Source organism: Lagenorhynchus albirostris, chromosome 13, assembly GCF_949774975.1.
Source record: "Lagenorhynchus albirostris chromosome 13, mLagAlb1.1, whole genome shotgun sequence".
Classification (NCBI taxonomy): Eukaryota; Metazoa; Chordata; class Mammalia; order Artiodactyla; family Delphinidae; genus Lagenorhynchus; species Lagenorhynchus albirostris.
The window spans coordinates 14,532,653-14,553,376 of record NC_083107.1 but is presented as its reverse complement, the minus strand read 5'-3'; the positions used below and the strand labels follow the sequence as shown (position 1 = coordinate 14,553,376).

General features: G+C 49.2%; 1 protein-coding gene across 6 annotated transcripts in view; it reads left to right on the top strand.

Annotated features, from left to right (window-relative positions):
• The window catches only part of ELMOD3 (ELMO domain containing 3), a 28,276-nt gene extending 9,705 nt beyond the window's left edge, over positions 1 to 18,571 (top strand). For 2 of the 6 annotated variants that reach the window (XM_060169701.1, XM_060169700.1), the window contains exons 6-14: positions 481 to 672; positions 1,129 to 1,197; positions 2,161 to 2,252; positions 3,617 to 3,740; positions 3,974 to 4,096; positions 6,767 to 6,897; positions 16,699 to 16,775; positions 17,045 to 17,172; positions 17,617 to 18,571. In XM_060169701.1, the coding sequence (XP_060025684.1) occupies positions 481 to 672; positions 1,129 to 1,197; positions 2,161 to 2,252; positions 3,617 to 3,740; positions 3,974 to 4,096; positions 6,767 to 6,897; positions 16,699 to 16,775; positions 17,045 to 17,172; positions 17,617 to 17,819 (1,139 nt within the window). In that variant the 3' untranslated portion in view covers positions 17,820 to 18,571. Of the gene's footprint in view, positions 1 to 480; positions 673 to 1,128; positions 1,198 to 2,160; positions 2,253 to 3,616; positions 3,741 to 3,973; positions 4,097 to 6,766; positions 6,898 to 16,341; positions 16,581 to 16,698; positions 16,776 to 17,044; positions 17,173 to 17,616 lie in introns of those variants that run through there. The other 4 variants (XM_060169703.1, XM_060169705.1, XM_060169702.1 and 1 more) reach the window with 3 other exon arrangements.
• Positions 18,572 to 20,724: the final 2,153 nt, after the last annotated feature.

Here is a 20,724-nt window from a genome sequence, read left to right as displayed (position 1 = left end):
CTGAGCCCTCCGGCTCCCCAGCAGCCTCCTTGTCCTCGTTATCCTTTAGTGTTTTGATTTTGGGGTACCTTTTTCTTTAATTTGCAAGTATACTTACAAAACAGTTCACTGTCACGTGAACGTCCTCAGCCCGGATTGCGAGGCAGAGGGGAGCTGTCCTAACCTGCTTTCACCACCCAGGCTAGAAGGCTCACGAGTTTGGGTGTCAAACAGAGGTCTCTCCATCCTGCCCACTGTCGGCCAGTGTCCTCCGTAGCAAATGGGAAAAGCCAGTGATGGGCCATGCTGCCAGCACTTTGGCCCAGAGAGTGGCAGCTGTGGTGTGGAGAAGAGGGCTGTGTGGTGGTTATAGAGCGCCTGTCCTGCTGCTTTTTTCTTCTGTTTCCCTCGCTTTTGTTGTGCTTTCATTCATTCATCACACATTCATTGTGGGGACTTCCCTGGCAGTCTAGTGATTAGGACTCTGCACTTCCACTGCAGGGGGCACGGGTTTGATCCCTGGTTGGGGAGCTAAGATCCTGCATGCTGTGAGGTACGGCCGGAAACAAAACAAACAAACAAACAACAACAACAACAAAAACATTCATTGTGCACCTGTCACGTGTCAGGCGCTCAGAACCCTACCTTCCTGTGGCGCCCAGTGCAGTGGGCAAGACAGTTTGCAACATGGTGGTAAGCATGGGGTGTCGGGGTCTCTCATGGAGCAGCTCCTAACGCAGATTACAGAGGCTAAAGAAGGCACCCAGGTGAGGGTGATACCGGAATTGGCTGAAGGATGAGATGGAACTGCGCTAGAAGGGGCTGGAACTGAAGGTGGGAGAGCGGGGTGTGCAGAGGCACCCAAGGGGGGTGTTGAGAGACTTCAGGTACTTCTGGATGCCCTAGGACAGAGCCAGAGAGGTAAGGAGTCTCCTGATTGTGAAGAGTTGGGGTTTCATCTCAAGAATTATGGAGACGCCCTGGAGGGTTCTGAGCAGCAGGCTGCCGTCAGATCTGCCTTTTTGAAAGCTCACTCTGGCATGTCAGAGGGTAGCAACAAGGCCCAAGGCAGGCAGGGAAGGCCAGGGGCTACGACAGCAATCCGGACACACCTAGATCTCAGAGAGTCTCCTTTTCTCACTATTGCAGTTATGAATACAGAGGTGCTCCGAGCCCAAGAAGAATGGGAAGCTGTGGACAGTATCCAGCCAGAGACAGGTAACTGCAGGGACGGTGCTGCCTCCTCACAGCCCGCTGCTGCTAAGCACACGAGCCACCCGTGCGGCTAATGTTCTGTGCCTCTGGGATTAGGATACAGAATTCCTGGGTCTTCTCGTTTTCAATACGTGACATAGGATAAAACCTCTTTTCCCAATTCAGAGGTGATGCCATTGACCTCTGGAGGGAATGGGGATGAATGCCTTGGGGAGAGGGCTGCCAGCCGTGAGAGAAGACAGGGAGGACCTTCGTCAGGGTCGACGTCTGCAGGGTGATGAGGTCAGGCAGAGGATGGAGGCAGGCAGCCAGGACCCCTGTGTCAGGCCGAGCAGGCTGTTCACTATACAAGCAAGTCCCTGGAACTGGGGGCTGAAGCCATCTGCTGGAAGCCTCTGTCTCTCGTGCCTTTCAGGAGGTTTGGATGGAGCTGCGGGAGGGGAGAACTGGGACCCAAATCTAGCCTGAACCCCACTTGAGCTCCTGAAGAGATGTTAGAGAGGACTGTATCAGCCATCACCTGTATTGCGGACTGATGAGTCAGTACCCTGTGACGAAGGCTGGATAGGGGATCATTCGTATCCAGGGCGTGAGAAGGGGCAAAGTAGAAGATAGGAAAGGCCCCTAAACAAACCTGTAGCATGCTCCTGCATGGGTACCTCCTCCAGGCAGTGACTTGCCCCCACTCACAGAAGAGTGGACATTAGGGGCCCCTGCAGATCTATCTCCACTCACTTCAGGGCTTAGCCTAGTCAGCCTCTGCACAGCCGGGTCCGAAAGGGAGTCAGCCCAGCAGATGACGCCACCCCCTTGACAGAGGAGGCTTGGTTGTAACTGTAGGTGTCTGACATTTACAGCTGAAAGTCAGCGCTGGGCTTAGCGGTGGCAACCGGCGGCCCTCAGTAAATGTCTGCTGATAGAGTGACTACTGTTACAAGTGCCAGAGTGTCTTCCCTTTTGCCACAGGGAGCCGGGCCAGCTCAGACCAGCCTGGGCAGCTAATCTCTTTCATTGAGGCCCTGCAGCATTTCCAGACCGTGGACCTCTCTTCCTTCAAGGTATGACAGTAGGGAGGTTTGGGGGTCTCAAGCAAAGCACTTTCTTCCCAGGAGCCAGGTTTCTTCCCCACCAGGATAGGGCACTGGGCAAGCAAGATGGAACTTTCCAGGCGAGGGCTCTGTCTCGACTAAGAAATCTCGGGGCGCAGGATCACAAGTGGCCAAGGACCCACATGTCATGTGGGCCCCGGCGGCCTTTCAGGGACTGTGCCCCCAGAACTCTAGTGGCCCTGTCTTGTAGGGGCCCGTGGAGCTGCTCCCTGCTCTCCCCTCCTAGGGATGGGGAGGTCTGCAATCAGATGCTAGGGAGTTCCTTGGGGAAGCGGGGCAGCCTGTCCAGAGAGCTGAGTAACTCACTGCCACCGCAGGAAAATCTTCCATCCCCTAGAGGAACAAGAAGTTATTTGGGAATTTAAAAAATATGTGGGGTTGGAAAAAGAAAGAATATGAAGGAGAGTAAAAGCTGACAAGCTTTCTGGGGAATCTTGGTGACAGTAGTAAGTTTAGAGAACTGTGATCTCAGATCTTCAACCTAAAGCCTGGCTCAAGGAGAGAGGCTGAAAAGATAGGAATCGGATTGGTTTGTAGGACCCAGAGATCCAGAGGCTGCCGAAATCAGGGTATCCTAAGCCCTGCGGCAATGGCTGTGAACAAGGAGAAGTCGGCAGGAGCTGGTTTAGGCACTGCTGCTGTGGTGTGGACAGAAGGCGCCAGCTCCCCTCAGGGGTATCCTGCTCCAAAAAAGTGCCCACTGACAGTTTTTTTGTTTGTTGGTTTGGCCGTGCCACATGGCATGCGGGATCTTAGTTCCCCGACCAGGGATTGAACGAGCGCCCCTTGCATTGCAAGCGTGCAATCCTAACCACTGGACTGCTAGAGAAGTCCCCCCGCCACTGACTGTCTTTCTTGGAAGCTGAGAGAGCTGTTAGACTTTATATTTATGTCCTTTACAGAGAGAGACAGAGACAGACATACAAAGGGTAGAAGCAGCCCTGCTGGGAAACTTGGCCTGGCATCTGTGAGATGCCAGCCCCCATAGCCAGCCACCTCTAGCTTCCTTGGTAGTCAGTGACATAGCTATTTCTGGAAAAGCCCAGAGGACTAAATGTAGACAACCGGATGATAATGCCTATGCTCGGGGACATCTCTCTCTACTTACAAAGAGCCTACGAGCTGGAAGAGTCTGTCTCCAGAGATTCGCAGATGCTTCACAGCTTCTGCCCCATTTCCCTGGCCCAGAGGCCAGCCAGTTAGTGGGAGAACCACTCCTTTCTGCAAGACCGGTCCTGTACTGAGCCTGATGGTAAGTTCATTAAAGCAAATGATCACAACACTCTGCCTATTGCCTGCACCTTCCTCCCCAGAAAAGAATCCAGCCCACGATCCGCAGGACCGGGCTTGCTGCCCTCCGGCACTGCCTCTTCGGGCCTCCCAAGCTCCACCAGGGCCTCCGTGAAGAAAGGGACTTGGTCCTGACCATCGCTCAGTGTGAGTGCCCGGGGGCTGCCACAAGGCAGGCGCCGCGTGAGCGGTCAGGCAGAGAGCACAGTTTGCTACCCGGTTGCTGAGACTAAGCCAGGGCTCCTGCATTTACCATGTTGGGGGGAGAGCAGAGTGTCTGGAGCACCGGCCAGGTCTGTCTGGGCTGTACCGTTCTCTGGGAAGCACTCAGTCCTCCTGTGAGGGCCAATCCAACAGAGCATGGGTGTGTTTTGGGGCAGGTGGCCTGGATAGCCAAGACCCAATGCATGGCCGAGTCCTCCAGACCATCTATAAGAAGCTGACCGGCTCCAAGTTTGACTGTGCCCTCCACGGAGACCACTGGGAAGATCTGGGCTTTCAGGGTAAGAGAGAGGAATGGTTCATCTTCTCCCTGACTCCTTATTCCAGGACTAGCGTGAGAACCCAGACAGTCCTCTTCCTGTCATGTCAGCACCATGAGACAGGATATCTGGGGCAGAGCATTTCAGGAAGAGGGTACAGCAGATGCAAAGGCCCTGAGGTGAAATGTGTGTACCTCTTTCTGAGAAATAGCAAGGAGTGTGGCTGAAGTGGAGAAGGAGAATAGTTCACTCAGGGCCTTGCAGGCCAGTGTAAAATATTTACTCTAAGTGAGATAGAAAGCATGGGAGTGATAGGATTTAGAATCCAGTGTTTTCTTTTTATTCTTTTCTTTTACTATCGATGACAATTTTTTTTTATATTATTTCATTTTTTTGAGTGAAACAAAATGATTTCACCTGTTTTGGGACTGTACTATTTTTTCAAAATCATATCAAATTACATCTGTATAGAATAGGAAAATATCTTAATTTAAAAAGGAAACTTTATACACTCATAATTGATTGGTGCTCTGTTGGTACTGACAATGTGTTTAAGTCCTTTTACCTTCCTTCATCTATAATATAATTGTCCTAAATATTCCCTCTGTGTACATTGAGAATGACATCAGTGTTATGATTTTTGTTTCAACCATTAATTAAAATAACTCAAGAGGAGAAGCAAGGTCTGTTGTATTTACCCATATATTTACTCTCTCCATTGTTCTTTCTTCTGATATTCTAAGATTCCTTCTTTTATCACTTCCTTTCTGTTTCAGGAACTTCCTTTAGCCATTTTCTAAAGTAGGTCTGCTGGCAATAGATTCTTTAGCTTTCCTTCATCTGAGAATGTCTTGATTTCCCCTTCACTCCTGAAGGATAATTTCTCTGAATGTAGAATTCCAGGTTGACAGGTCTTTTCTTTCAGCGCTTGAAAATAAATGTGCTACTTCCTTTTGGCCTCCATGGTTTCTGATGAGAAATCTGCTGTCACTTGAATTATTCCTCCTTGTTAGATAAGAAGTTGTTTCTCTCTCTGCTTTCAAGATCTCTTTTGTTTGTTTTTTTTCTTTTGTTTGCAGGAGTTTGACTCTGATATGTCTTAGTGGGGATTTCTTTGGGCTTATCTTATTAAGGGTTTGCTCAGCTTCTTGAATCTGTAGGTTTATGTCTTTGGCAAATTTGGTAAAATTTCACCCGTTATTACTTTGAGTACTTTTTTCAGCCCTGCTCTTTCTCCTCCCTTGTACAACTCTGATGACACAGATGCTAGATCTTCTGTTACTGTTCCACAGGTCCCAGAGGCTCTGTTCATTTTAGGGGGATCTCTGTATAGCTCAGAGGTCTTCAAGGCTCTGTTTATTTTGTTTTGTTTTTTCTCTCTATTGATCAGATTGGGCAGTTTATATTGTTCCATCTTCAAGTTCACTGGTTCTTTCCTCTTTGGTCTCTATTCTGCTGTTGAGCCCATCCAGTGAGTTTTTAATTTTAGGTATTATATTTTTCTGAAGTTTCCGTTTGGTTCTTTACATCTGATATTTCTTTCCTGAGACTTTCTGTTTTTTCATTTTTTTCAGATGTTTGTAATTGCTTATCAAAGGCATTTTTATGATAGCTGCTATAGTAGTTTCCCATTGTTGCTGCAGAAAATTACCACAAATTTAGTGGCTTCAATCAACACAGATTTTTTATCTTCTAGTTCTGTAGTTCAGAAGTCTGACACGGTCTCACTGGGGCAAGATCAAGGTGGCAGCAGGGCTGCATTCCTTTTTGGAGGCTCTGGGAGGAAATCTATTTCTGTGCCTTTTCCACCTTCTCGAGTCCACCCACGTGCCTCCTCCTTCAGAGCCAGGAACGCAGCATCTCTCTGAGCTGATTCTGTCCTCACATCTCTCTTTCTGACTCTGTGCTTCTACCTCCCTCTCTCACTTTTAAGGATTCTTCTGACTACATTGGGCCCAACCAGATAATCCAGGATAATCTCCCTGTCCTGATTAGCAACCTCCGTTCTAACTGCAACCTTGATTCCCCCTTGCTGTGCAACAGAACGTACTTGTAGGTTCTGGGGATTAGGACGTGGCTATCTCTGGAGGTGCCAGTTATTCTGCCTAGGACAGCTGCTATAAATTCCTTCCTTATCAGGTAATTCCAACATATGTGTGATCTCAGTGTTGCTATCTGTTGATTGTCTTTTCTTATTCAAATTGAGGTTTTCCTAGTTCTTGGTGTAATGAGTGATTTTTTATTGTGTCCTGGATATTGTGGGTATTATGTAATGACAGTGTTGATCATCTTTAAATCTTCTATTTTAGCAGGACTCCTCTGACACTGGGCGGTGGGGGAAGGGTGATGTCACCTCATTACTGCCAGGTGGGGATAGAAATCCAGGTATCCCACCTGACCTCCACTGATACCACTGGCTGGGTGGGGCAGGGGTGCCTCATTGCTGTTCCCATGTAGCCTCCACTGATGTCACAAAGGGTGTGGTGGGCTCCTTAGCACTAGAGAAGGATAAAAGTCCCAGCTCCCCGCTTCTTTGACTGCCTTGGCAAAGCTGAGGGGCACCTCGTTACAGTCAGGCAGGGGAAGTCTAGGCTCTCCACTTGGGCAGTGATCAAGGTAACCAAGTCATTGAATCTCACAGAGCAGGGATTTCATTAAGCACCCTGAATTTCCTCTTGGTTTTTGTTTTAGGAACAAATCCAGCCACAGACTTGAGAGGAGCAGGCTTCCTTGCCCTCCTGCATCTCCTGTACCTGGTGATGGACTCAAAGACCTTGCTGATGGCCCAGGAGATCTTCCGCCTGTCTCGTCACCATATCCAGGTGGGGCTTTGGTGGGAAACCAGCAGAGAGGGCTGTAGGGGCGAGGACCTGGGCACAGGGCTCTCCTGAGTAACTGTGACAGCTTCGCAGGTAGATCTCCAATTGCTGAGGGCCCTCAGGACAGCTGAGGCAAACCGGGCATGGGCATCCCTGTCACCCTGACCTGGCTGGAATCTGAGCTCCAGCACTCATTAGTGTGTGTCTCAAGCAAGTGCCTCAACTCTTCAGGGCCTTGGTTTCCTCATCCATAAAGAGGAAATCTTGGAAACGTCAGCTGGATAGTTGGGAAAATTAAATGAGGTAATGTACAAAAGCGCTAGACACAACTGTGGTACCAGCGTCTCAGCTCACTGCCCTCCCAGTATTGGCAGGTTCTCCTGACCCTGGAGGAGGGGGGTCAGCCTTTATTTGCCCAGAGAAGAAGGTTTGCCTCGAAGTGTCAGGTAACACATGGACTTGCTGAAAGGCCAGAAGTGGCTCCCGTAGCCCTCAGGTTCTGTCCAGGCCTGCTCTCCAGGGTTGGTTTGATGGTTTTCCCCTGTAGTAAAAGGTGGTGGTCCCTCCATTTCGAAAACATACTTGACCTGTTTCCTGCCATTCATCTATCCCAGATTCATGGGGCCTGGAATTCATTCATGTACTAAACAGGTATTTATTTAGGATTCCCTGTGCTAGTTATTGTTCTTGGTGTTTGGGAAACATCAGTGAGCAAAACAGACAAAGATCCTTCTAGCAGAGAGGACAAGACAGTCAGCCTAATACATAAATAAATTATAGAGTATGTTAAAGGTGGTAAGTGCTAAGTAGGCAAGGTTAGGAGAATGTGGGAGGATTACAGTTTTATGGGGTATTAGGGTAGCTCTCACGAGAGGGTGAGACTTAAACCAAGCCTTGAAGGAGGTGAGGATGTTAGCCAAGCTTGTATTTGGAGGAAGAGCATTCCGCACAGAGCGGGCAGCTAGAGCAAACGTCCCAAAGGAGGTGTATGCCTGGCATGTGCAGGAATGGCAGGGAGGCCAGCTGGAGCAGAAGGGGCAGGGAGGGCAGTAGGAAGGTGGTGATGGGGTAACGGGGACCAGACGGTGTCGGGCCCGGTAGGCTATGATGAGGATGTTTGCTTTTACTCTGAGTCAAATGAGGGTTTTGAACAGCCTGGAGTAACACGATCCAACTTACATTCTTAAATGGATCCTACCAGCCGTTGGGTTGAGAGTAGTCTCTGGTGAGGGCTTTTGTAATCAAGTTAGAGATGATGGTGATCTGGACCAGGGTATTTTCAGAGGAGGCGTTGTGAAGTGATCCGATTCTGGATGTAGAATCTTGAGCGTATGGGCTGTAGAGAATAGAGCCAGCATATTTTTCGAATGGATTGGGTACAGGTGTAAGAAAAAGAGGCATCAATGGTGATTTTTAGCCTGAGCAGCTGGAAAGACAGAGTGGCCACCAACTGAAATGGAAAAGAAAGAGCAAGGGTGGGGGTGGTTCCATCTGCCATATAAATTTTAGACTGAGGTTATGCGTTTGTTTCATAAATTTATTTATTTATTTATTTTTGGCTGCGTTAGGTCTTCGTTGCTGCACGCAGGCTTTCGCTAGTAGCAGCGAGTGAGGGCTACTCTTCCTTGTGGTGCGCGGGCTTCTCACTGCAGTGGCTTCACTTGTTGCGGAACACGGGCTCTAGGCGCACAGGCTTCAGTAGTTGTGACACGTAGGCTCAGCAGTTGTGGCGCACGGGCTCTAGAGCACAGGCTCAGTAGCTGTGGTGCATGGGCTTAGTTGCTCCGCAGCATGTGGGATCTTCCTGGACCAGGGCTTGAACCCGTGTCCCCTGCATTGGCAGGCGGATTCTTAACCACCGTGCCACCAGGGAAGCCCCAGGTTATGCGTTTTTGACAACTACGGAAGTGATGTACCTCATGTCAGGAGCACCCATGTCAACATGTCTTATTACTGGTGAAGTTAACCTTGGGCACATGGTTAAGGGGATATCAGCCAGGTTTCTACGCTGTAAAGTTACTATTTTTCCCTTTGTAATTAATCACTGTCTTGGAGGAAGATACTTTGAAGCTATGCAAATATCCTGTTTTTCCTCAAACTTGGTTCTAATAGTGATTTTGTTTCCCTCATTCCTCCTACATTTATTAATTTTTAAATTTATTAATTGGAATTCTTCTGTAAGAAAGAATTGTCTTTGCTATTTATTGATTCAGGTACTTTTTATATCCACATGGACTCAGATTTTTATTTTATTCTATGGGATATAACCCAACACTTTTATTATTTATTTTGTTGCTAAAATTGTTCCCATGTCGACCATTTTTTTTGTTTTACATCTTTATTGGAGTATAATTGCTTTATAATGGTGTGTTAGTTTCTGCTTTATAACAAAGTGAATCAGTTATACATATACATATGTTCCCATATCTCTTCCCTCTTGCGTCTCCCTCCCTCTCACCCTCCCTATCCCACCCCTCTAGGTCCCATGTCGACCATTTTAAGAGCTCTTTCAAAAAAAAAAGCTCTTTCAGGTGGTACCTGTGCCCTTTCACCATGCCCTGTCCTTTTTTGAGCACTTTTCTACTTTCTGGACCCTAAAGATGCTCTAGGCTCTTGTATTTTCCCTGAATGATTCCCAGCCCTGAGATCAACCACTTCTCCAAAGAGCTCTTGTTCTTTAGTTGGAGAATGATATTTGGAAACCAAGATCTGAGTGCTGGGTGTTCTCACTGGTAGTAGGATCTCACTGCTTCTAGGCCCTCTCAGTGTCCAGAGCTTGGAAAATATGTATGTGTCACTGATTCCCTCCTGACTCTGAAAGGAGTGGTCTCCAGTGGTGAGCAGAGCTGCCCAGGCCCCAGCAGTACTTCACAGAGAACAGGAAGGGGGGTGTGATGCTGCCTGAGGGAGAGGAGCTGAGAATGAGTGGCTGAAGGTCAGACCTGCAGCATTTTCTTCAGATCATTTTGTCTTCAAGCTGGAGTCAGGCCGGCCTGCACTGCAAAAACAGACTGTTCCAGTAACTGTGTTGTTGGTCATATTAGTTAATTCTCAGAACGTCAGCTTCTTCCTTTGTAACATGAGAAAATAATCCCAACTCCGTAGACTTATTCTGAGTTGGAGAAAAACCGTGTAAAGTGCTAAGCACATTAGTCATTCAAGGAGTGTTAGTTATCAAAGTAACTTTTGATTTCTGTGAGCAAAAATACATTTTATATACATCTTATAGATAATACACGCATACGTAAATATATGTGGTGTTTTCAAAATCATATCTGCCCTTGCGCCTGCACACACAGACACAACACATACATCCACACATATACACACAGCCGTTGTAAGGTAAGATAGATCCATTTGGAATCTAAAACTTCTTGACTACAAAACAAATAGTCACACAGCTCCTGCCACCTGGGCAGTTTTTCATTTCGTTCACTGCATATCTCTGTTACCTTTTGAGGAAAAGTACCCATTAAACCTGACGGTTTCACATACGCCCATCTCTTCCAGGAGACACTGGAGGAGGCAAGAGGGGACCTCGTGAGGATCTGGTCTTGAGGTATATCAGGACCCATGAGTTGAGACTGTGGGCGTATTCTGTGCTGTTCATGATGCGGGGAGGTAATGTCTGGGTCAGGTTTGAGAACCGGACCAGTTAGCCTGTGAAACACCGCAGTCCCTTGTAGCGATGCTGCTTTGTTATAGGAGGCCCAGAGGTTGAGGCATATCTTAGCAGTCACTGGGCCAGCCCCTTGTTGTAGAGACAGTGAGGACCCAGAGAGGGGAAATGGCTTGCACAAGGTCCCCCAGCTAACGAGTATTTCCTAGAAATCATCTCTGACCTCAGTGCCTCCCTTCTTGTGGTTTTTGAAGGCTCTCTTGTAAGATCTTCCTGCAGAAATATGGAAGCCAGGGTAGAGGGTTAGTGCCAGTTCAGCATCCCTCATTCGTTTTCAAGGACAGGCTTGACTGAGGTGAGGGCGTAGGTCATTGGATATCTGAGGGAGGAATGTCCCAGGCAGAGGGAAGAGCAAGACGAGAGAGGAAGCCCTGGGTACTTGATCTGGGTCCAGACCGGCCTGACCACTTTGACCAATCTGTTTCTCATCCCTTCACCTGCTGGCCTCTGTGGAATTTATTGTGGATTTATACTTACTCCACAACATGCATGTCAGACAATAAGAAGGAATAGCAGCTTAAAATAATAAAATAAGAGGGCTGGTGTAGGTGTCAGGAAGCTAGATCCTAGTTCCATCTGCAGTATCATTACTTAGCTATGATTTGAGGCAAGTCACCTAGCCTCTCTGGGCCTCCCTTTGCTGTTTTATGAAATAAGAGATTTGGCCTAAAAGATTCTAAGGTCCCTTCCGGCTTTATGATTCCTTGAACTCTTAAGTAACTCCAAAGTTTAAAGGAAAACTTCACCTCAAGCCCTTATGGATCTTGAAAATACAGTTTTCCAGGAGGCACGTAGGAGACCAGAGTAACAGTTGGGGGACTCAGACCTGCCAGAAGCCAGTCCTGTCTCTTTTCTAAGGAGAGAGCTGAGGTCTCAGGTACCTGTGGTACATCCTACTAAAGGGGAATTGGCCAGAAAGTACAGATGCTGGGGGAACCCAGGACTCCATGGAAGTGCATGGCCCACGCTGTCCTGAGGAGGAGGAGTGCTACAGTTCAGAGGCCGAGACGCAGGCCACATCTGGCTGATTGCTGGCAGGAAGGGAAGCCCCTCACAACAGTAGTTACAAACAGACAACAATTTGTATAGCGTTCCTTGCAATTTCCGTATGTTATTTCATCCCATCAACATGACAAGCCTGCGTAAAGGTAGGGCAGAGATGATCCCTGTAAGTCTTCATTTCCTGGCGAAGGAACATGAAGATATTACAGACCAATATTGCTGATGAATATAGATGAAAAGATCCTCAACAAAACACTAGCAAACAGAATCCAACAACACATTAGAAGGATCATACACCATGATCAAGTGGGATTTACCCCAGGGATGCAAGGATTCTTCAATATATGTAAATCAATCAGTGTGATACACCATATTAACAAATTGAAGGAGAAAAACCATGTGATCATCTCAGTAGATGCAGAAAAAGGTTTTGACAAAATTCAACACCCATTTATGATAAAAGCTCTCCAGAAAGTGGGCATACAGGGAACCTACCTCAACATAATAAAGGGCATATACAACAAACCCACAGCAAACATCATTCTCAATGGTGAAAACCTGAAAGCATTTCCTCTAAGATCAGGAACAAGACAAGCATGTCCACTCTCACCACTATTATTCAGCATAGTTTTGGAAGTCCTAGCCACGGCAATCAGAGAAGAAAAAGGAAGGAAAGGAATACAAATTGGAAAAGAAGAAGTAAAACTGTCATTGTTTGCAGATGACATGATACTATACATAGAGAATCCTAAAGATGCCCCAGAAAACTACTAGAGCTAATCAATGAATTTGGTAAAGTTGCAGGGTACAAAATTAATGTACAGAAATCTCTTGCATTCCTATACACTAATGATGAGAAATCTGAAAGAGAAATTAAGGAAACACTCCCATTTACCATTGTAACAAAAAGAATAAAATACCTAGGAATAAACCTACCTAGGGAGACAAAAAGACCTGTATGCAGAAAACTATAAGACACTGATGAAAGAAATTAAAGATGATACAAACAGATGGAGAGATATACCATGTTCTTGGATTGGAAGAATCACTATTGTGAAAATGACTATGCTACCCAAAGCAATGTACAGATTCAATGCAATCCCTATCAAATTACCAATGGCATTTTTTACAGAACTAGAACAAAAAAATCTTAAAATTTGTATGGAGACACAAAAGACCCCGAATAGCCAAAGCAGTCTTGAGAGAAATAAACAGAGCTGGAGGAAATTAGACTCCCTGACTTCAGACTATACTACAAAGCTACAATAATCAAGACAATATGGAATGGGCACAAAAACAGAAATATAGATCAGTGGAACAGGATAGAAAGCCCAGAGATAAACGCACGCACCCATGGTCAAGTAATCTATGACAAAGGAGGCAAGGATATACAATGGAGAATAGACAGTCTCTTCAATAAGTGGTGCTGGGAAAACTGGACAGCTACATGTAAAAGAATGAAATTAGAACACACCCTAACACCATACACAAAAAGAAACTCAAAATGGATTAGAGACCTAAATGTAAGACTGGACACTATAAAACTCTTAGAGGAAAACATAGGAAGAACACTCTCTGACATAAATCACAGCAAGATCTTTTTCGATCCACCTCCTAGAGTAATGGAAATAAAAACAAAAGTAAACAAATGGGACCTAATGAAACTTAACAGCTTTTGCCAAGCAAAGGAAACTACAAACAAAATGAAAAGACAACCTTCAGAATGGGAGAAAATATTTGTAAACGAATCAGTGGACAAAGGATTAATCTCCAAAGTATATAAACAGCTCATGCAGCTCAATATTAAAAAAACAACCCAATCAAAAAATGGGCAGAAGACCTAAATAGCCATTTCTCCAAAGAAGACATACAGATGGCCAAGAGGCACACAAAGAGCTGCTCAGCATCACCAGTTATTAGAGGAATGCAAATCAAAACTACACTGAGGTATCACCTCACACCAGTTAGAATGGGCATCATGAGAAAATCTACAAACAACGAATGTTGGAGAGGGTGTGGAGAAAAAGGAACCCTCTTGCCCTGTTGGTGGGAATGTAAATTGATACAGCCACTGTGGAGAACAGTATGGAGGTTCCTTAAAAAACTAAAAGTAGAATTACCGTATGACCCAGCAATCCCACTCCTGGGCATATACAAAACTGGGCAGCTACTTAGTGGTGAAGCTGGGGCGAGGACCCCCATCACCTGATAGCTCGCCCAGCCGTGGGCTCCTTACAGCCAGCAGCCCGCCTCAGAGTCACCTGGGGGGATGAAGGAAAGGAGATATTTCTATCTGAATTCCAGTTTTCACTGCTTTTTAGTAAGTAGGCTTTTATAAAAATACTCCTGAGAATGAATGAACACTAAGTTCGGATCCTCTGTTAATTATGTTGCTACCATGTTCTTGTTCCCATATTTATTTTTAGACTGAAAGAAAGCAAGGGAAGGGATGATATTATACAAATATTATAATTAAATAGGCAATACCCGAAGGTAGAGATGCATTGCTGCTGACCTCAGCTACCCACTGAGGCGCAGATAATAATTATGAACGTTTGTTAGCACCTCCTCAGGCCAGTGCTGCACTTAGCATTTTGCACATGTGATCTAAATTACTCCTTAGAGCAGCTCTGTGAGGTAGGTTGTGGGATAATAGAAAATGTAGACTGTGGATAATAAAAGCTACCCTGGTGGCGCAGTGGTTGAGAGTCCGCCTGCCGATGCAGGGGACATGGGTTCGTGCCCCGGTCCGGGAAGATCCCACATGCCGCGGAGCGGCTGGGCCCGTGAGCCATGGCCGCTGAGCCTGCGCGTCCGGAGCCTGTGCTCCGCAGCGGAAGAGGCCACAACAGTGAGAGGCCCGCGTACCGCAAAAAAAAGAATAAAAACTAAATAAATAAAATAAAATAAAAGCTACCCTGGAGAGTTTTTGTAAGGATTAGCGAATTGACTCCACTGAGCATGGCCCTTGTGTGGGGGTCCCCAGGACCACTGGGAGGACTCCCAGGATTTGGTGTATAGTTGTACTCTCAGCTGTGATTTACTGCAGCAAAAGCAAAATCAGCAAAGGGAAGAAGTGCATGGACAACATCCATAGGAAACCAGGTGCGGGCTTCCAGGAGTCCTCTCCCAGTAGAGTCACACGGGACGCACTTAATTCCTCCAGCATCGAATTGCGTAACACGTGGAATGTTGCCAACCAGGGGGCTCATCAGAGATTCAGTATCCGAGGTTTTTACTGGGGGCTGGTCACGCGGCACCATCTGTCTAGCACGTACCAAAATTCCAGAATCAGAGCGAAGGCAGGTGTTCAGCATAAACCCTATGGTTTGCACAGTTTGGGTACAATAGTCAGCCTGAGGGGATGGTGGGAACCCTCTCAAAATCCAGGTTCCCAGATGCCAGCCTTATAAGCAGGCCTTTCTAAGGATGGCAATCTCAGGCCTGCTGTGTTCACTTTTTTTTTTTTAACATCTTTATTGGAGTATAATTGCTTTACAATGGTGTGTTAGTTTCTGCTTTATAACAAGGTGAATCAGCTATACATATACATATATCCCCATATCTCCTCCCTCTTGCATCTCCCTCCCACCCTCCCTATCCCACCCCTCTGGTCACAAAGCACCGAGGTGATCTCCCTGTGCTATGCGGCTGCTTCCCACTAGCTATTTTACATGTGGTAGTGTACATACGTCCATGCCACTCTCTCACTTCGTCCCTCCTTACCCTTCCGCCTCCCCGTGTCCTCAAGTCCATTCTCTATGTCAGCGTCTTTATTCCTGTCCTGCCCCTAGGTTCTTCAGATGTGTTCACTCTTTTCTGCACAGCACTTAACATTTATTTCCTTTTTGGTTTTGAGAGACGGGAGAGCCGAGTCTCACAGAGTTCGGGTGGCCTTCCTAAGTATACACAGCTGGCAGGTGGCCAGGCCAAGACCTGGAATCCAGGTGTCATGGAAGGCCCTGAGAACAATCCCTGTGGAGCCAGGAGACCTTCTACAGTTCAGTGCTGGCCACTAGAACTTTTTGCAGTGAAGGAAATGTTCTCTATCCGCACTGTCCAGTGTAGCAGCTCTTAAGCAAGAGTGGCTATAGAGCACAGGAAATACGGCTGGTATGACTAAGGAGTTGAATTTCTAATTTTACTGAATTTTCAATTAATTAAAATTTAAATAGCTACACCTGGCTAGTTGCTAGAGTACTGGACAGCACAGTTCTACATCACAATGTAACGGATTTTTCTTCTCAAGGGAAGCAGATGGGATAAATAGACTTTGGCTCTTGTTCTAAGCTAAGGAACGCACTGGTCTATGTGTCTCTCTCAGCCGATGTCCTTGTGTGGGTTCAAGAGCGGAAACTAACATGCAGTATTTGCAGATCCCCTGGGGAAAGCCTCTTTTCATTTGCTTGGGTTTTTGTTGTTAAAGAATAGGAAGGAACTGGCCCCTCCAAAAAGAAAGCATTCAGGTGGATGCTATAGGGAATTTGGAGGCCCTTCCTGGTAAAGCAGCCCTGCTGGACCCAGTCTGCCCCGCTCGGGAGTGGGACCTGCACAGCCCATTCTCAGGCTTCTGTGTTACTAAGAGATGGGGTGCACCCTAAGTCAATGCTGACTTTCTACCTACTTGTACCTTCTCTGTCTGCTTTTGGGTGAAGAGCTTATGAGCAAATAACCAGAAGCCCAGAGAAGGGGAGAAGAGATTTTAAGAACCTATAGAATTGGTTAGATAACTGAGCCTCACTCCTCTTGTGTCCATCCAACCCCAGGGGGTGATGTGGTCCACAGGCAGCACACGGGGCGGGCCTGGTGAAGGCCAAGGAGAGCTGATGCGAGGCTGGAGAACTAGCACAGGGGTTTGTGCACCAGCTTCGGAGTGAATCGACCTCAGTAGGAGTCTTGGTTCCAACACCTTAGGAAAGTTATTTAAGGTCACTGACCCTCAGTTTCCTCCTCTGTAAAATGGGAAGATTATTGTGAACATTAAATGTAAGCATCAGTAATACCAGCTGCTTGCCTCTGGCTGTGATTGTTATCTCCTGCGGGCCAGGTCGGGTTGTAGGTGACGGGAAGCACAGAAGGTGAGAGCCTAGATCGCCACTGACCCAGTACCCACTCCATTCCAGCAATTCCCCTTCTGTTTGATGTCCGTGAACATCACCCGCATCACCATCCAGGCCTTAAGGGAGGGATGTCTCTCCAGGTGAGTCCCCACGCTGGGCACCCTGCCCTCCCCGGCCAGCAGAGCCTGGTTCCCTCCCATCCCCCACCCCCCCGTGCCTCATCTTCCCAGCTCTCCCTCACCTGCTGGTTCTGGGGTACCTGGAGAGATCCCCGTGCACCAGCCTCGCCGCCCATCTCTCCTCCCCAACCCTGACCTCAGATGTGAAGGCTCCTTGGGGACAGGGCGGGAGGGCCCCCAGGTGTCAGCCTCTGTCCACTGCTGAGCAGGTGACCTCCCTCGTCCTGCAGGGAGTGTAACCGGCAGCAGAAGGTGGTCCCGGTGGTGAACAGCTTCTACGCCGCCACTTTCCTCCGCCTCGCGCACGTCTGGAGGACGCAGCACAAGACCATCTCTGACTCGGGTTTTGTCCTCAGAGGTGTGCTCGCTCTTCTGGGGAGGCCTAGCTCCTGCACTCCTGGCGTCCCCGGGTTCAGGGACCCCAGGGTGGCTGCTGGACTGGTTTGGGGCGCCTTCCTTCCCCCCGCCCCCCATTCACAGCTTCTCAAGTTCCAGCTTCCCCGGGCCTCCAATCCCACCCTCAAGAGCCTGCCACTCTCCTTCCTCTGCCGCCACTCTTCTCCTTTCCTGGCCCTGTACATCCGGTGACTATATTTTCTGAATCAAAAGCTGGGCCCAACAGTTGGACTGGCTATTCAAAGTTGAGACTGTCCTGGACAGGGTAGAGTGTGTGGTCCCTGGGTCTCCCTCTCTGGTGAGCTCTCCATCTTAGACGACTCCTTCACCCTCCTCTCCAGAGCCTCTGGGTTGTGCATTCCACAGCCCCCACAAGCCTTCTGCTCCCCAATCCTCTCTGTTCCAGACTTGGAGGTGTTGGCCAAGAAGAGCCCCAGACGGCTGCTCAAGACCCTGGAGATCTACTTGGCTGGAGTGTCAAAGGGACAGGCCTCCCTGTTGGGGGCGCGGAAGTGTGCTGGGCCACAAGCCCCTCCCTCCAAGGATCTCACTTTCACAGGAGTGTGTGACCTGCCACCACACTCCTCTGAAGGCACATGGCTGATCTGACCAACCCCAGTGAGCGGCCACCGGATCAAAAGCCTCGAAGGGGCTTTCGGAGGGTGTACCCCGGCACCGTTCTGCCCCTTGCGGTCCTAGCAGAAGGGATGTAGGAAGCCTGTTTGGGGAGCCAAGGACCCTCACCTGCATGAGACATTAGGGGCTGTTAAATTTGACCCACTACCCGCAGACCTGCCTCCGGAGCAAGGAAAACTTTGCCATAATCTTAGTTGGGCTACAGCTTCCAGAGTTGGGTTCCAGGTCATTTCAGCGACAGATCATGAGGTGGGAGACCCCGTCTGGGTGTTCCACACAGCCCTACATCAAAGGTATTCCCGAGGAGAGGTGCCGGAGTTCTGACTCCTGGCAGCGGGGCTTTCAGGCCTCGGGTCCACGGGACAGGGACCAGACATGGGCTGAGCAGTTAGAATGTGAAGGGAGATGGTATCGGTGGCAGCAGCTGACAGGGGGCAGCATGAACCAGAGAGTGCACACGGCCTGCCTTCCTCTCCATCCCCTGAGGTCTCTGGCCTTGCACTTATCCCACCCTCACCTCTCCCCATCCCTCCTCCCCACTGCTTGTGACACAGAGCCAGGCACTGGGCTAGGTGTCTGCTGCCGCCCATCCTAACCGCCCACCAGCTGGGCTACCCCCGTGGAGGCTGTGCAGGTCCCATCAGGGATGGTTCTCTGGCCTGGGCGAAGGAAGGAGGAAATTCACGTACCAGCAGTTTTTAAATAAAAGAATTCTTCTGGGTTAAGAGTCTCAAGTGTTTTCCTTCCAGACAAGCTTTGTGCCTTCCTGTGGCCCTGTTATCCCAGGGTCCCCTTTAGAGCCAGGCACTCGGCCGGGTGACGTCCTGGTTGTCTCTGGTGCTGGTCATGGGCCCAGGAGAGGCTGCTGTGCCCTGGCCACACTCCCGCCAAGTTCATACACTGTCCAGCCTCACCCTGCTGCACTTACAGACCCGGAGTCTCTGCACGCTCTAACCAGTGGGCAAGGCGGCCCTGGCTCTTGTTAAAGTTGGCTGGTGTTTGTCCTGTATTTGCGTCTGGGGAAGCTAGCTGTTGTCGCTTCACTCACAAAAGGGCCTCCGGGGCTTTGGCGCTGGGGAACAGGGGGCAGGTGAGAGCCCTGCTAGGCTGCTCTCCCGTCCTCTGACCTCCCTCAAGTGGAGTCACGGAAGACAACTGTCCAGCCCCGCAGGCCTCTCCAAGTCCTCCCCATGCAGGGGGAGGCCCATCACAGAGGTGGAGACGACAGATGGCCACCCAAGTATGCAAGGGGCTCCTGTCAGCAGGAGGCCTCAGGGGCGGGGCTGGTAGTGGACCCTGCTGCTTGCCTCGTGTCGTCTTTGACCTAAACTAATCCTCTACCTCCTTCGTCCTGACGAGGCGCTTAGCTGACCGGCAGAGATGGCCGCAAGATTACTGGGCCTGGCGGGGTTAGAACGCAGCCCAGCCTCCACTTCAGAATGTCAAGTTCAACGGTTCCTTTCCTGCAGATTCCTTTCCCTCGCTCAGACCTTGAGGCCAGCTCAGCAGACCTCGACCGTGAGTGCTCAGCCCACAGCACAGTCGGGACCAGCATTCGTGGGCCTCTAGCTGGAGGGGAGGCCAATGGCCTCTGCGGAAGCCTGTCCCACATCACTCTTGGTGGGATGCTCTCCCGACAACTTCGGACCTGGGAACGTTCGCAATAACAGTCCAGGGATTAAGTTGCAGTTCAGTTGATGGATTGGCTGGGGGGGACGTATAAATGCTCTGAAAGTAGATGCAAAAATCTTAATCTATGCATTTTTCTTGGGAAAGGCCTTCCAAGGCCTTTCATGAGAGACTTAAAATGCTTCACAACCCTAAAAAGGTCAGAACCATGGATGTGGTACAACCCTTACTCTTTCCCCTTTTAAAAGTCATCCCTGGCATACGCTCTCTGCAGAGGCTGTCCAGTGGACTCCCGGGATATCTCTGTGTGGAGAAAACAGCAGGGGGATGCACGGGGAGCTGATTTCTCTATGCTTCTCAGCACAAAAATCACTGAGATGAACTTGATCAGAATTTCTGTTTGGGACGGAAGATCCAGCATGTCAGAGCTCAGAAGCCACTTAGCCTGGAGGGCCCGGGGTGAGAGTGGGTCAGGACGGCTGCAACCCTGCCAGGCCTCGTGGACTCCGGTCCTTCTGGTCTGGGCTTACGCAGCTCCCGCCTTGCTCATACCACGCCCCCCACCCCGGCCAGGTCATGTCCCCCAGGGTGGGACTGCTTTGGGGCTACTCCATTCTCTGCCTATTTAGCTACCTAGCCTCTCTGCTTTTCCAGCCATTACCCCGTTACACAGGAGAGTGAACTAGGGCCCAGAGGAGGAAAAGCAACTTGCCCAGGCTCAAACAGAGGCAGGTGAGAACCAGACCCCATGACCCTCGCACACTAGTCGGGGGCTTTTCCCACGGCCCCACGTGGCCCTGAGCTCATCAGCCGAATGCCCGACGCAACGACGTGACAAGCCAGCCTCCCGCACAGAGGTGCAGAGCTGGGCTCTTGCTTGGTGAGCACACATCCTTTGGAAGCTGCCTTGCAGCGGATTATTGGGGCCCCTGAGGAAATACTGGCTTGAATGGAGATGCATCCCATAGCCGCCGCCACAACCTTCTCCCCGTCGGGAATGTGAGACTGAACCGAACCTCGGGCGGAAAGTGATCCTGAGCCCTGGCCCTGTGCCACCTGAGCCCTGGCCCTGTGCCACCTCCCTATTGGGTTCACAGCAGTGCCTGCCAGGCCCACTGGGACTCCTGGCCCCTCTGCCTCGTCACGCAAAGCCAGCTCTGGCCTCTCACGGGTGGTGGAATTGTCCCCTGGGCCCTACTCCGCCCAGCATGACTAGGTGGAGCGGAAAGAATTAGCCCAAGGCAGGCAG